At 36.5% G+C, this 17,195-nt stretch overlaps 1 protein-coding gene across 7 annotated transcripts in view; it reads left to right on the forward strand.

Annotated features, from left to right (window-relative positions):
• PALS2 (protein associated with LIN7 2, MAGUK p55 family member) overlaps positions 1-6,887 on the forward strand; it is a 104,327-nt gene extending 97,440 nt beyond the window's left edge. For all 7 annotated transcript variants that reach the window (XM_017863941.1, XM_017863942.1, XM_017863938.1 and 4 more), the window contains one exon: positions 6,443-6,887. In XM_017863941.1, the coding sequence (XP_017719430.1) occupies positions 6,443-6,619 (177 nt within the window). In that variant the 3' untranslated portion in view covers positions 6,620-6,887. The remainder of the gene's footprint in view (positions 1-6,442) is intronic.
• The last annotated feature ends 10,308 nt before the right edge of the window (positions 6,888-17,195 follow it).

Consider the following 17,195-nt stretch of genomic DNA (forward strand, 5'->3'; position numbering starts at 1 on the left):
AATATTAAAATATGCATATTAATTGAATACCTTCATTTTACTAGTGGGGTGACTGGGCTCCAAGATCATTAACAGACATGTTTATTATATGGTTTATCATTGGTAAAGTTAGGTGTTCTGATGTTTAGTTTCTATTACATGTTTTTTCCTTTTTTTCCTCTCTCCTTTTTCACTTATGGAAATTCAAAAATATATGCAAAAGAGGGGAAAAATGAGCCCTTATGCCCATCGCCTAGCTTCAATAATCATGGCAATTTCTTGTTTTAATTAGACTCCTCCCCACTTCCTCCTCTCCTTGAATTATTTTGAAGCAAATCTTTGATATCATGTCATCCATAAATATCTCAATATTTATATCTAAAAGATAAAGACATTTAAAACATACCATTAGTACAACAAAAAATAATAAGCAGTATCTTACTGTCATCTACATGCAGTCTATATTTGAGTTTCTCCAAGGTTTTTGTTGTTGTTGTTGTTGTTGTTGTTCAAATCAGTATTTGAACAAGATCAACACATTGAATTTACTTGTTGTCACCTAAATCTTTTTCCCAGCTTAAAATTGATACACAGTAAGCTGTGCGTACCTAACGTGTCCCACTTGATCAATTTGGCCATACATTTGTACTCGTGAAAGCCATTACAACCAAAATAATGAACGTGTCCATCATCTCCACACATTTCCCTGTGCTCCTTTGTAACCTGCTCCCTGCACCCTTCCTCCCACCACTCTCACCGTTTCCCCCCACTGTACTTGGTTATATGCCATGAAATCAGGTAGTAGTAGTTTTCTTTGTTCTTTTTCAAGTTGATCCATGTCTCTGCTTTCTGAATGTATGAAACATAGTAAGTGTTTAATGTCTTTGCAGATTCTAACATGTGAGTCAGTTCTGGATTGGTTTTGATTGAATGATTTTTCTCTTTATTATGGGTATATCTTCCTGCTTCTTTGCAATCCTGGTAACTTTTTTGGATGCCAGACATTGTGAGCTTTGTTCTAGGATGCAGTTATTTGGAAATAGTTTGGGTTTTTCAGGTCTCACTTTTTAAATTTGTTAGGTAAGACCCAAGCATTTCTTATTTTAGGGCCAGTTATTCCCCCACAAATAAGGCAAGACCTATTTGGTACTCCTACCACAGGGCCTGTGAGTCATGAGGTTTTCTATTCTGGCTAAGGGGGAATAGGTGCCATCCTTGGGTACCTCTAATCCTTTCTGGTGGTTCTTTCTCAGCTTCAGGTCATACTTGTGTGTGGGTTGGTACTAAGCTGAATGCTGGACAAGGACCTTCTACAAATCAAAGTCTGTCTCTGCTGCTCTTCCCCTCCGGCGTTCCGTTCTGCAAACTCTTGCCACCTGGGTCTCCCTGGGCTCAGCTCTGTCTTCAACTCAGAGTCCTGTAGGCTCCTCTGGGCTCACTCTCTCTATCCTACTAACCATAAATTCTTTCAAGCCAGTAAACTGGAGTAATCGTAGGACTCACTTCATTTGTTTTCTATCTTTCTGTGATCTGTTTTTAATATCTTGATGTATAGTATCTTAAAAACTATTTCATACATTTTGTCCATAAATTAATTGTTAGGTGGGAGAGGTAGTCTGGTGCCTGTTATTCCACCTTGGCTAGAAGCAGATGTCCCTTTAGCACCTTTTAATCTGTAAATTCTCACTGCCACCCTCCCTCCCCTCTCTTTTCACATTGTTTTAGTTGTTTAAAAAAAAAAAAAAAAAAAAAAAGTAGATCATTTATCCTACAGCATGTTCCATAATCTGGATTTTACCCATTCTGCCCCCATTGTATCATATTCCTCTATCCCTTCTATTTCCTGTAAACTGATAGGTCGATCTAGAGGGTTGGTCAGACACAGATTCAGGTTATTCACGGTTTTGGTTGGTGGTTGGTTGGTTTTTGCAAGAATAATTCACAGGTGGTACTTGTTTTATTACATCATGAGGCATACGTCAGACTTTTTGTCATAAGATTAATCAGTGGGGTCAGAAGTTGTTAGTCTGATCTATAAAGTTTCTCAGTAACTCTTTACCTAATGGTTTTAGCAAACTTTATTAATCTTTGCCTTGGATAAGTTTTTTTTTTAGGGATGGCAAAGTGGTAGTATTCTAAGTTTGTCATTCCTTCTACGTTTATAAAATAGAATTCTTAAAAAGAACTTTTCCTCATCAAGTAGTTGATTATTCTGAGGTACAGTTGATACAGGAAAGGCAGGATACATCTTTGATACTGTCCTTTGTAGGTCAGCTTTCAGAATAATGAGTTTATTCCCCAGGAGCCTCTAGAGGTTACAGGTGACCAGCTGAGATTGGCTTTGTTTTTTCAATTTCTTGAGCACATGTGTTCAAACTTATTTGATGTGCTTTATTCTGTTGCAGTGATTATTCTTGTTGGTGCTAAGATTGTCCCATCATTGACCAATAGGAGCTTTTTCTAGTTGGCCCTTGAGACCTTTTTTTTTTTCATGACCCTGATAGTCTTGGATAGCTTCCTTGCTACAAATGTTCCAGGCTCATCTTGTACATTTTCTGTTCTAGGCCAGGAACCAGCCATTTTTCCAAGATACTCTGATTTCTTTTAGAGTAAATGGTGTTTTAAGACCATAATACTAACAGTGCCCATTGTCACAGAGTTGATCACTGCTTCTTGCTGACCTTTTTATGTGGACAGTGCTAGCATATATGCTTTTCTGTTTGTATGTTTGAAGGAAAATATATCATGAATTTATTCTGATATTTTCCAATCAAATTCAAGATCATAGGATTTTTATTTAACTTATTTTATCTTATATGCCTAATTCCTTTCTCTTATGCTGAACATCCCAGTTCTCATAAACACTGGAAATGTTAGAATTAGAATATCATATAATTCATACCGTCGTTCTCATCGGAACTGAGGTCCAGCACATTTGTCTAAAAAAAAAAAAAAGAATATCATATAATTGCTCATTTGCTTTATTCCACAGTACAAATACAACATTCTGGGAATAAGTATATCAACACAACCACCACTAGTATCATTACTGTGAACAGTCCCCCCAGCTCCCCACCAAGTATATACAGTCAGATCAGTATGGGTTTTGTTTTTTTGTTTTTTTCTGTCACCAGGCTGGAGTGCAGTGGTGCAATCTCGGCTCATTGCAACCTCTGCCTCCCGAGTTCAAGCGATTCTCCTGCCTCAGCCTCCCGGGTAGCTGGGTCTACAGGCACGTGCTACCACACCCAGCTAACTTTTGTATTTTTAGTAGAAATGGGGTTTCACCCTGTTGGCCAGGAAGATCACTATGTTTTAAAGTCACTTGAAGTACCTTCTCTCTGTGTATTTAGGTCGGTTGTTCTTTTTAATGTTTAAATTATTGTGTCTTCAGCTAGTGGGAGCCTATTCAACTTGGCTTCTGAGTCTTTTTAACACGATTCTAGTAGTGTTTGATAATTTCTTGCTTTCTGATATGACAAGATGCTCCAGATTATTCTACATTTCCTGGCCCAGACCTGGAACCAGCCATCCAGAAGCCCTTGTTTCTTTTAGTGGGAGATAGCATTTAAAGATAATTCAGACAGTAAGAGTATACATTAAACTCAGTTGGGCATTGTTTTTAGACCTTTTCAGTAACCAGAGGTAGGAAATAAGTTTTTTGTTTTTAGAAAACATACATCGTTCGTTCAATTTGAAAGCTTCAAATGAAATTTTACATTACTCTTCTTCAGCTTTATATTTGCCTGTTTTTCCTCTTATCCTGAAAACCTTGGTTTGTGATTATATTAACATCATTTCTTTTCTTACATGTATATAAATGTAATTTAAGTACATGCACATATGTAATTTCTGAGTAATATCTGTATTAACAATATGATTAGTGAAAAGATTTAAGTTTCAGTCTTTTATTAATTGTTCTTAAGATATATCCCACTAGATTTTTTTTTTCCTTCAACTTTTGTTTTGAGTTCCAGGGTACATGTACAGGATGTGCAGGTTTGTTACATAGGTGAACGTGTGCCATGGTGGTTGGCTGCACAGATCAACCCATCACCTACGTATTAAGCCCAGCATCCATTGGCTGTTCTTCCTGATGCTGTCTCTCCCCTGTGCTCCTACCCTGACAGGCCCCGGTGTGTGTTATTCCCACCATGTGTCCATGTGTTCTCATTGTACACCTCCCACTTATAACCCACTAGATACTATCTTCTTTTAAAGCCACTGAAATAATTCCTTGTGGCGTGGTTAAACCACCAACTTGGAACACAGGTTTATTTGTTTTATTTTGCTTCTGATTTTTAAGAATGGCTTTTATTTGAATTTAAATTTTGTTGTATAATTCTGTACAGCATTTTCATTGCTCCAACATAAATCTTAAAACAAATCTAGCTTTTCTGTGCCCTCTCCCTTTGTTTCCTCCCACCCTCATTGGCTACCATTATTGCTAGCCATTTTACCATATTAGTTTCCAATATAAGCAAGTGTGCCTGTGTATCCCCCCCATTTTATACATAAATCGTACTTTATGTACAAAATGTACCTGCATTTTTCCCTTATCATTATATCCTGGAGACCACTCTATAGCCAGAGAGAGAATCTTTATTTCCTGTTCCATCTGTATGGCATACTCCATTATTGTTAACAGGTTGTTTTTTTTTTTTAAACAAATCAAATTGCTAATGGCTGTAATAGGCAAGAATTGCTTTCAAGTTGAATTGTGGCATGTTTACATATCTATGATCAGAGGTATTTTAGTTGTTTCAAACTCATTTAGAAATCTCAGTATTAGCTGAAATGTAAGTATTAGGGTCCTTCAGGCCTGGCAGTGAATCCACTTCTCTCTCTACACTTTCTACACAAATGACATTGTTGGGTGCTTCCATCAACATCATTTATATTCGTGCCATTGTTATGCTAATGATTTATATACAGCTAGCTCAGACCTCAGAGCTCTGATTTGCATAACCAGTAGCCTGCTGTACATCTCCACTTGGATGTCTCACAAACATCTTAAGCTTACCATATTACAAAGTAGCACACTTCGTTTCCCCCAGAAATTGTACTCTCCCCACCCCTCCACTCTGTATCTCCCACAGCCACCCATTTACCTTAGTTAGAAACCTAAGAGCAATTCATGACTCATTCATTTTCCTCCCTTTTCAAATCCTAGATGATGTAAAAAACTAATCCTGATTATTTTATCACCAAAATAAATTTCCAGTCTCGTGTCATTTTCATCTCCTCTGTCACCATCATAATCTAGGCAACCCTTTTCTCTGACCTGGATTCCTGCCATCAGTCTCCCTGCTTCTACTCGTGTCATACCACATTTTCATTTGAGGCCCACAGAGGTCTTTCGATCACATAGGGGTCCTCCATGACCTACCTGGTTCCCCAGCCCTTCACCCATTCCGGTCTTCTTTCAGTATCTTGAACGTGCCAGGATCGTTTCCTTCCTCTGGGTTTTGCCCTGCTGTTTCCTCTGCCTGGATGCTGACCTCCTTATTTTCATTTAGTTCTCAGCTTAACTGTCATTTACTACTCAGTCTCTTTCTAATCACTTTATCTAAAGTAGATCTCTTAAAATTCTTTGTGCCTGTTTTGTTTCTTTCATGATAGTTATCACAACTTGGAATTTTTTATATTTATTTCTTCTTTATCTCCTCCACTAAAGGATAGGAACCCTCTCTGTTATTCATTGTTATACCCACTGATTCTGAAACGTAGTAGACACCTTAATAGGAACTCAATAAATATTTGTAGAATATATAGAAGTATAGTGAAATTCAAAACACCATCTTACAAAAAGCTTTACTTACGTAGAACCCATTGCTTATGTACTCCCCACATCATTCCACAATGACTAAAACTACTTTATGAAATATGAACAGTGCCTGGACAAAAACATAAATAAACGTATGTGAGTATGTGTTTTGGTGGAGGATGGGCAGCATGTAAGGTTAATCTTCAAAAAACACTTCTAAGATTCTCTGATCTTATCTTAGAGAAAGGTAGCAAATCTGGCTTTGAGCTTAACAGCCACTACAAATTGGGTTCCATGATGTACATAGGCCATAAGATAAAAATCTTTTGAAAAGGATGATATAGTGGAGCTAGAAACCAGTCATCTACAGTAATTCTTTTGTTACTGTAGATTCACTGCAGTATTATTCACTCCAAGATTATTGTCAGCAGTCTTTTAATTAGGAATTTTATCTTAATATCAGTCAAACAGAAGATGCAGAATACTCATAAATGTAAACATGAGTATTGTTGGAAAGAATAAGACATGAACAGATGGCAGCATTGTCTTTAACACTATATGGATTGGATTTTGAGGATTAATACCAGAATTACCAGAAATAGATCTAACCTATTTATTATATTCACTTATAGTTGGAGTTTGAGCAAGTAAATATGCATTGTAATACAAACATTTCCTTTTAAAACTCTTCAACAGGATTCTGACTTGAAGAAAACAGTGGATGAAAGTGCACGGATTCAGAGAGCATACAACCACTATTTTGATTTGATCATCGTAAATGACAATCTAGACAAAGCCTTTGAAAAACTACAAACTGCCATAGAGAAACTGAGAATGGAACCGCAGTGGGTCCCAATCAGCTGGGTTTACTGATGATTCAGTAAGGTTAACAATGAAAATTAAACTTTTAAAAAGTGACTGCAACAATTAAACCTTCTACTGAGAAAATACATCACAGTTAGAAGATCATCTGCCAAGTCCGGGCGTTTTTATGGTGTAGATTGAAATAACAGTACACTGTTCTGAATTTTTATATAAATTGTGGTTGGGAAGGTGTACTAATATATAATTTATCTTAATTTTTCTAACTTTGTATGGATAATCTTTCTATTCATATCACATAAAGAAATGCGTTGAAGCATTTTGTATATGTTTTGATTTAGTACCCTTGCCTTTTCATCAAAGGAGTTTTCAAATCATTCACTCTTAAGATTGGTCTCATATTTTCACTGTGATAATGAATATTACTTGAAATAGTTTTGTAAAGCTGTCATTTAGTTCAGTATTGAAATAGTGAAAGGTTAGTCTTAATAGAAGAAAATACAGTTATTGACCTTCCTTCTTATAAATTTCTTACAAAAGCAGAATTTTAATGTCAGTGTTACAGCTAGTCTACTACCATCTAAATCTGACATCAAAAGTCTGATCAGTTTACGTATTTTCATTATTTCAGAGATGTATGGCTATCCATTCTAATTTATGCAGTTGTTTTAGTTTTGTCTCTTCATTTCTATCTTTACTGAAAAATTGAAGAGCAATACCTTGCACTCTCTTATGAGGTTATTCTTTTTATTTGTTGCAATGTTATGATACTAATTTAATGTGTACACGGTAAGCTCTGAGGCTGGAAGCAAGGTCATGCAGACTGAGAGAGTGCCTTATCCTGTAAAACCTTACAGCAAAATGACACTTGAAGAAAGCTTATTTTCACATGTAAAATTTTAACTAACAAAAGGAACCTACTACTTTAAACAATGTTTTTATTAGAACATGGTCAGCAAATGTATCATGCCTCTGCAAATTTTAGTGATGTTTAAAGATGCCTCTAAGTTTGCAGTTGTAGGTTTTTGTGAATAATCAATGTGCTTTTGGAAATGTGATGTGATCCTTAGGGTGCCTGTTCTGTCTGTTGTGTTGAGAACCAAATCCATTGAACAACTTAAAAAATTGGGAAATAATTGTCAGCTGTTTTGTATACATACACACAAAATATATACATTATATAATATGTATATTATGTATTATATAATATATATTAAATAATGTTTTGTATATTTTTTACATATCTGTTAAGAAATGTACTTTGTTTTTTGTTTGTTTGTTTGTTTGTTTTGAGATGGAGTCTGTCTCTGTCACCCATGCTGGAGTACAGTGGCACGATCTCAGCTCGCTGCAACCTCTGCCTCCTGGGTTCATGTGATTCTTGTGCCTCAGCCTCCCAAGTAGCTGGGATTACAGGTGCATGCCACCATGCCCGGCTGATTTTTGTATTTTTAGTAGAGACGAGGTTTCACCATGTTGGCCAGGCTGGTCTCGAACTCCTGACCTCAAGTGATCTGCCCACCTTGGCCCCCCAAAATGCTGGGATTACAGGCATGAGCCACCGCACCTAACCAAGAAATGTACTTTTTGTTTAATGATTACCAAAAGAAGTTGTCCTTTAGATGCATTGACGTATACAAATTCCCACATTCATCTCAGTTAATATCTTCGTTTAGGATTCTTGGATAATAGAAATTCTTCCTAAAACATATTCAGAGATGCAACTCATTATTAAATTAAGGTAACCACATTCTGTATTGTTGCCAGCTTTTCATATAAACATTATTCACACTTTAAAGGATTAGGTGCTTAAATATTGATGGTCATCTTTGTCTAGTGTTAGGTGCCAGACACCTGGCTGCTGAATTTGTTTTTTCCCTCACCAAGGTTGTCATATGGAATGCCAGCTGGGAGAACTTGGAGGGATCTTTTTCACAATAAAACAAAACACCCAAGTTGTCATATTGCTAAAACTGGAAATCTATAGGTTTCTCTTTTTTTCTTTTTTTTTTTGATTCTAGCTTTCATTGCCAGAACACAAATTCACGTTTCTTGTCCCAGGACAGGGAATTGGTGACAAAATGGATTATACTATTTTAATAACTGTGGAAACTTTCAAACTACATGTATTTACACCAAATTTTTGGCTTCTCAAAGCAACATGAATTAAAGCACAGTATCAAGGTGATGCCCTATGACTTAATGTTTTAACACACACTTGAAATTTTAAGAGAAATTTCAGTTCTGCACTCAGGAAATGTGCTGTATTCTCTAATGTACTTTCATGCTGCAGCATGGAGCCTCTTTAAACAGCTTTGGGATAATCATAGCAGCACAAGAAGTTTATCTGCCAAATATTTCAATCATCTTGGTACAATAGATGACTTTTACATAATGTATATTGTTAGCCTTATGTGATATAAAATGTATTACTTAGAAAATATACTTAAAGGAATTATTTCTTATAAATGGTATTCATGATTGACTATCTAATTAATGCATATTAGATTTCTCCTAATATGAAATGATGCAGTTTAGTTCATTTCAGTCTAGATGCCAGTGCTAACAAGAATACATTTAGATAAGTTCATTGTATCTCAATGAAGAATCATTGAACTTGAAACCCAAGTCCCATATGAATCTGCAGGAATGAGCAGTGCTATGCTGGGGCAAGAAGCCCAGGGGTCCCAGGGTTCTTCCTAGGTAATGAGAGTATAGCTGTGATCAAGGAAATGTGAACTTCTCTTTTAGGAAGATCTGTGATAATTAGCTTTATGGAAGAGAAAATGGTTTAGAGTGATGTTGAGCAATTGTTAAGGGTTGAAATAGACACACACATGCATGTGCTTTTGGGAAACATGATGTGCCAGCACATTAATGTGCCTGAGGGCTCCTTGTGGATAGGTGAATGTCCACATTTCAGCACTCAAGCATGATTGTACACAACTGAAGACTATATATGTATATTTTTTCATTTTCAATTGTACAAATACCCATAGAGGTGATATCCCTGGATAAGTCATTTAACCGTAACTTAGTGAAATAAATGTGCTGGCCCTACAAAGTAGAATTTTCACCTTCATTACAGCCTTGCCTTTATTATGCAGTCTCCATTTCTGTGTGGTATTTGGTAATATCACATGTCAGATACATCAGGACTTTGTTTATTTTGGCTAACTCTAACTATACAATTGCTGAACATAGCTTTCTGAAATGGAAATTATATCAGAAACCCAGTATGCCTACAGCAGTAGTAGCCTAAACCCTAGATTCTAGAATCCAATAAATTTATAATAGTTTTTAAGAAGTTTCCTTTAAAGCAACAAATAGATTATTAAGGCAAATTTAGATAATAACCCAAGTTAGCGATAAAACCGTGTGACATTACAGATTATATCCAGATACTAACTGCTTTGACCATATCCCAATGACAATAAAAAATGATCCTTGCTTTAAAAATTATTTAATGGTACTTATTTTTCTGTATAACAAGTGTCATGATCCCAGTGATTGGAGTTGATTTTCAAGGTGGATAGCCATAGAGTTAGGTAAAATTATTTTGAATTGGCAAACTAAAGATAACAATTTTGAAAACTGCTCAAAATAATAATCTACTTACATTTTACTTTTGTAACCTCTGAAACAGTACTCCATTATCCAGAAATCACAGGCTAGAGAGCCAATAATTTTATAGTAATTAACCTTAACTAAACATGAAAAAGGCAATCCTGAAGTTTTATGTACATAGATAGCAGTTCAATTTTTAAATGTTTGAGTTGCCATATATTATGTATGTGTGTGTGTGTATATATATACAGCTATGTGTATAATATATAAAATTATCCCAAAATATATGAATATAAAACTGAATGCATTCATGTAATTATAACTAGCATTCTAAAATTTTTAATTACTCCCATTTCTTTGACATTCTGAAACTTTTTTTAGATTGTTTTTAAAGGCTCTGGTTCCACCTTGAAGCTGAGAATCTTTCTGAAAATATATGAGAAACTCAGAAAGTAGTCATTATTATAATAAATTTAATTTTCTTAGGGAAAAGGACAGGGTTCCGGATGGAAACCCCTTGGGAAATTCTTAAACTTTTGAATGAATCTATAATATGATTCAGGTTGAGATTATGGTACCTGCCCTTGTCTTATTTCAAGAGATTTGCTGTGAGAATTCATGTAATAACATCTGTAATGTATTTGGAATTCTTGGGAGAAATTCATTCTTTTGAATAATGGGATTATTGTATATAGTACAAATGAATACTCACAAAATTTAAGAATACATTTGACTAATAATTGAGCATCTTGTCAGTTTTTATGCCAGTATATATTGTATACCTGAGGAAGATGACAGTTCTATAATTTTTTTAAGGTAAGGTTATTTTTAAATTGCATATTTGTTCTAGCGTTTTGCAGTTTATATTCTTTTTAAAATATTTCCCATAATTCATCATGCTACCTTCTGTGTTCTTGGAATGGTTTTTGAAAAATGCACAGATTCAAACATGAGTCCTTAATGTACTAAACAGTGAAAGAATGATGATATATCATTTCTAAAGTAAGCATGGTTCAGACCACTTTGGCAAGACACTGCAGTACTTTTAAAAAAATATTCTCTACTGATAAAAGTAAAGACAGGGTAGATCCTAATTCTGACTTCTGACTGTGTGATCTTCGATGAAATTTATACTTCCCTTTATCATTACTATTCTACTTGTTAAGTAAGGCTAAGTTAATATTTGTCTTCGCCTTAAATTCTAATTTGTAATTTGTAACTGTGATGTGGTAACTGATATGCTGAACTGAAAAATCCTTATTTAGTTATTTTAAAGTGTACCTCTTTCTGAAGTAATGTAGTGGATGGTGAATACTTTTCAGGAATTCTTCTTCCAGTTTTAAAATAGCCCCAAAGATAAAGTTTCAGCCGGAAGAAGGTCTGTTCTCTTAGTCCTAATCAGAAAGTCCCTTTTAGCTTATAAACCCGTACTAAATCCAAACCCTTAACAAATCCTTGCTGCCAGTCAGACCACTCACAAGTCAAAAAAATGTAAGCAAACATTCCAGTACTTGGTTACATCAGAAGACTGTGATCTTTGCCCCTCAAAACTGTCCTACTTTATCCTTATACCTGAAATCACTGTAGCCCTGTTGTTTTACCCATGCCATTAATTTAAAAAGGCGTCTATTTCTTTGTAGAAAGAAACATTCACAATGAGGTCTTAGTTTGTGAACCTCAAAATCCAGATATTAATCCACTTTAGTTACTACTTTCTAATTGCTTCTCAGTTATTGGCTGATAATGCAGTGGTGTGATAAATCTGACTTATCTCCACATACAAAAGTCGATCAGAAGGGATAGTTCTCTTCCTTTTTTCCCCTCCTACTGGCTCTGTTTTCTAATCTTCAATGTAAACAGAATGAACACATCTATAGTTAAGGTAAATGCCACCAATAAAATCAGAAGATTGAGTGATTTACTGCTTGTAAAACAACTGTCTTTGAATCTTATGAAATAGGTGGTGGTGCTACCACAGAAGCCAAAAAGGTCTTAAAATTGGAAATAGATGTCTTTATTGTACTTCAGCCAACAGCAAGCCGGGAGAAGAAACATCAATATGGCAGGCCATATATGAAATTTGGCTTTCCTCCTATCAAAGTAGCCTGGGAGCTTGGAGGAAGCCTAATTAATTAACTTAAACAGGAAAAAAGTATACTCATCTGATGTATGTAAAAACTCATCAGCTGTAAATTATCAACATTAAACCAGAAGTCATTACCATTTAAAATGTGTGGTTTTCATCTTATTCTTAAATAGGAGAGGTGGACAGTAGTGTAAGTAACATTGCTTTAAAGACACGAAACTTGTCCTGGTAAACATAGTCCAAATGAGAAATGCCTCCATCTTTTCAGGTAGAACCAGATTTCAGGCATAGCTTAGCTAATCTGTATTTGAAATACAATATAAATAGTGCTTATGTCTCTGTATCCTCTTAAAAAGAATTGCTGACTGGCTCCTGTTTCTTCAGTAACATTTTTTTTTTTTTTTTAAAGAAGTGATATATTGGACTCTGTTGTAGAAGAATGAGCACTAGTATTCAGCAACAAGTGCAATTTCTCCATGTAATGTTGAGCTCTGTTAGAGCTTATGGTGAGTATTTGATGTGAAAACCTTGCTGTGGGAATTTTTTATTCTTCCTTTTCCCCCCATGCCAGTTCGTTTTGGTAAATCTTTTCTTTGAACACAGACGCATGCTTTTTTAAACCTCTAGTTTTCGAAGTAACTGTAGAAGAGAATCTTTAAAAAAAAAAAAAATGGAGGGCAGAATGCTTGTTAGCAATCTGAAAATCAAAGCTGAACAAGCTGCTTAAGTTTCTGATTAAGAAGTTTAAAAGAAAAATTAATTGCTGCTGCTTTCCAGGTAATTGTATTATTAGTTTCTGTATAAAAGAAACATTATTGCTGTTGTTGTATAAATAAAATTTTCCTGCAGTACAATTAAGTATTGATTTTTCAGAAACTGTCCCTATAAAGCTTTTCACATATTTCCATGTGCTGTCCAAAACAAAAATTATTGAAATGTCTAATCTGTGAGATTACATACTCCTGGTAAGATATTTTTGTATATATAAAGAAATATTTACTATTGGAAAAAAGTGTTTCATTTATAGGTAGAACTAAGGTTTAGAGATAATAATGGAGGATATCTGATTAGCTTTGATAATTTTCTTTTAACTGTTTGCATTTTTTTTAACTTTCAGGTTTGGGGGTACATGTGAAGGTTTGTTACATAGGTAAACACGTGTCACAGGGGTGTATTGTACACATTATTTCATCGTCCAGATACTGAGCCCGGTACCCAATAGTTATCTCTTCTGCTTCTCTCCCTCCTCCCCCTCTCCCCACTCAAGTAGACCCCAGTGTCTGTTGTTTCCTTCTTTGTATTCATAAGATATTATCATTTAGCTCTAACTTAGAAGTGAAAACATGCAATATTTGGTTTTCTATTCCTGTTTTAATTTGCTAAGGATACTGGCCTCCATCTTCATCCATGTTCCTGCAAAAGACATGCTCTCATTCTTTTTTATGGCTGCATAGTATTCCATGGCATATATATGTGTATGTATATATATGGGCATTTAGGTTGATTTGTGTTTTTGCTATTGTGAATAGTGCTGCAATGAACATTTGCATGCATGTCTTTATGGCAGGAAGATTTATATTCCTCTGGGTATATACCCAGTAATGGGATTGCTGGGTCAAATGGTAGTTTGCTACCTTTTAACTCTGAGGAATCTCCATACTGCTTTCCACAATAGTTGAACTAATATACACTCCCACCAACAAGGTATGAGGGTTCCCTTTTCTCTACAACCACGCCAGCATCTGATAGTTTTTGACTTTTTAGTAATATCCATCCTGACTGGCGTGAGATGGTATCTCATTGTGGTTTTGATTTGTATTTCTCTAATGATCAGTGATATTGAGCTATTCTACATGTGGTTGTTGGTCACACACGTCTTCTTTTGAGAAGTATCTGTTCGTGTCCTTTGCCCATTCTTTAAATGGGGGCAGGGGGGTGTTTTTCTCTTGTAAATTTAAGTTCCTTGTAGATGCTGGATATTAGGCCTTTGTCAGATGCATAGTTTGCAAATATTTTCTCCCATTCTGTAGGCTGTCTGTTTACTCTGTTCAGTTTCTTTTGCTGTGGAGAAGTTCTTAAGATTAATTAGATCTCACTTGTCAATTTTTGCCTTTGTTGCCATTGCTTTTGGTATCTTTGTCATGAAATTTTTACCTGTTCCTATGTCCAGGATGCTATTGCCAAGGTTGTCTTCCAGGGTTTTTATAGTTTTGAGTTTTGCATTTAAGTCTTTAATCCATCTTGAGTGATTTTTGTATATGGTTTAAGGAAGTGGTCCAGCTTCAGTCTTCTGCAGGTAATTTCTTTTAAGTGCTAAAGGTCTTTGTAAAATGCCCCTAAAGTCATTTAGTTTTTCCCACCTAAATAAATAAATTGATCACCTGCCTCTACAACAGAGGCCCTAATCATTGTTTTCTCTATCCCAGCCCGATTTGGTGATTTTCAAAGACACACTCAAGGAAAGAATTTCAGTGTTGGGGAAGGTTAAAATATAGGACCAAGAAAACGAGGCTTCTATGCTGAGATGGCATGGAATACTCTTGACCATTTCCCAGCTAGCCAGGAATGTAAGAAACCCTGGTGAGAAAGAGAATGAACTGACCCACTGTGGCACACAGCTCAGCACTGCAGCCTGCAGTGAGAGGGGATGGGGGCCCACCAGGCTGGCAAGAGAGACAGAGGTGTGGCGCTGGGTACATGCAGGAAGCCTCCTTCCAGACAGGGCCCTTTGCAACTTTTGCCCAAGCTAACTTCCAGGATTACCTACCTCATACTTAAGAAATTGCTAGTACAGTGTACCTCTGATGTCTCCAGAAGAATTAGATGTTATCTTCTTCGTCCTTCCATCTTATACTACCTTAGTTTTCTGTCACAACCACAAATTTACCAGCTTAAGAGAACACAAATTTATTATCTTTTCTGTAGGTCTGAAGTCCAACACAGATATCACCAAGCTAAAATCAAGGTGTCGGCCGGGGCCCGTTGGGGTTCTTACCTGGAGATCTGAGGAAGAACCCACGTCAGGCTTGTGCAGGTTGTTGGCTGACTTCATTTCCATGCAGCTATAGGACTGAGGTCCCTGTTTCCTTGCGGGCTGTCAGACGGGACTGCGTTCTTCTCTTGCTCTGGTCCCTTCCATCTTCAGAGCTAGCAGCAGCACATAGATCTTTCTTTTTTCCTTTTTTTTTTTCGAGATGGAGTTTTGCTCTTATTGCCCAGGCTGGAGGGCAATGGCACGATCTCAGCTCACTGCCACCTGTGCCTCCTGGGTTCAAGTGATTCTCCTACCTTAGCCTCCTGAGTAGCTGGGATTACAGGCATGCGCCACCACACCCAGCAATTTTTTTTTTTTTTTTTTTTTTTTTTTTGTATTTTTAGTAGAGATGGGGTTTCACCATGTTGGCCAGGATGGTCTCAATCTCTTGACCTCGTGATACGCCCACCTCAGCCTCCCAAAGTGCTGGGATTACAGGCATGATTACAGGCCACCGCGCCTGGCCGGCACATAGATTCTTTCTATTGGCCTCACCTTTCCTGCGTTTTCTTGGGCCAAGTCTCCCTCACAGTCTCTTCTGCCTTCTTTCCTTTAAGGTCCCACCCACATAATCCAGGATAATGGGTCCATGTCAGGTCCATAACTTTAAAAGCATTTGCCAAGTCCGTTTCTGCCATGTAAAATAACATACGGGTTCCAGGGACTAGGTCTTGGACATCTTTAAGGAGTCATTAATGGACCACCAAGAGTAGCTATGTCAGTGGTACTCTTTTCATCCGTTTATGAAGAAGTGGTCCTCTTATGAATGGAAATATCAGAATTAAGGGGGCTGTCCTGTGCTATTTTAGGAAGTATTCATTTTATTTACTGTTTTCCAGATGACCTGAGCTAATAGACTTGTTTGCAAATCTAATTATGAAAATAAAGTATGGTTCTTAATGTCAATGGGGCATTTTTTAAAAAACATTTAATGAGGAAGAAGTTGGAGATATTATCAGTTAGAAACCTCTAAAGATGATATCTCCAACTTCCTCATTAAATCTTTTTAAACCTTTGGAAGCCCAATTCCACCTCACTGTAAGCACACCTAGCCTTGTTGGACTCACATCTCTACAGGTGTCTGCCAAGATGCCTGGCAGTAACTGGAGGCTGGGAACAACTGTAGTTGCATAAAGCTACCTCCTTTTTAATAGCTAGTTCTTAAAACACAATCCAGCATGTCAACTGGCTGGTCTTAGAACAGTTGTGAAACAGCTAGATTCCTGACTGACGTAACCCAGACTTTCGGCACTTGTTGGGATGGCTTCTTTCGATCTGAAGTCTTTCATTTTCGTCTGTTTCTTAATTTGGAGGATAGGACATACAGAATTCTCGCAGAAATAGAAAGGTAAAACATCTTCCTCTGCCTCTTGTCTCAACCTCTAAGTTGCTCTCTCCCCAAAGAGCCACCGTTAGATTTCATGTGAACTCTTTAAATGAAATTTTCCATACATATTGATAACATGTATACATCTTTTTACACAAGTAGATTCATATTACACCTTCGTTTGCAGTTTGTTCTTTTTACTTATTTCAGAAAATCAGACAAAAGGCAGTATAGTGCCACCATTTTAGCACAAGTGCTTTCACTTTTGCATATTCCTTTCCAGTTTGTATATAAGGCTCATTTCTGTATAGTTGCTGCCACCATGTGCCACTTTATAGCCTCTCCCCCAACATATAAGCATTTTCATAAAGAGTCTCATTTTTAGTAGTGGTGACGAAAGGATTATTTGCTTTATTCTTCCTTGTTAACATTAAAATCTGAAGGGAAGAAAGGGAATAAGTGGATGTTGCGGGGGAAAAATAGGTGCTGTATAATATGTTTCTAACAACTGCTACCCCTCATCCCCAGTGGCTCAGACCCTGTCCATGGAATCAGGGAGCCAGTCCAAGCTCTTTATAGAAGGACATCAAAACAGAATAAAAAGCAAAATAGA

Source organism: Rhinopithecus bieti, unplaced genomic scaffold, assembly GCF_001698545.2.
Source record: "Rhinopithecus bieti isolate Rb0 unplaced genomic scaffold, ASM169854v2 scaffold_73130, whole genome shotgun sequence".
Classification (NCBI taxonomy): Eukaryota; Metazoa; Chordata; class Mammalia; order Primates; family Cercopithecidae; genus Rhinopithecus; species Rhinopithecus bieti.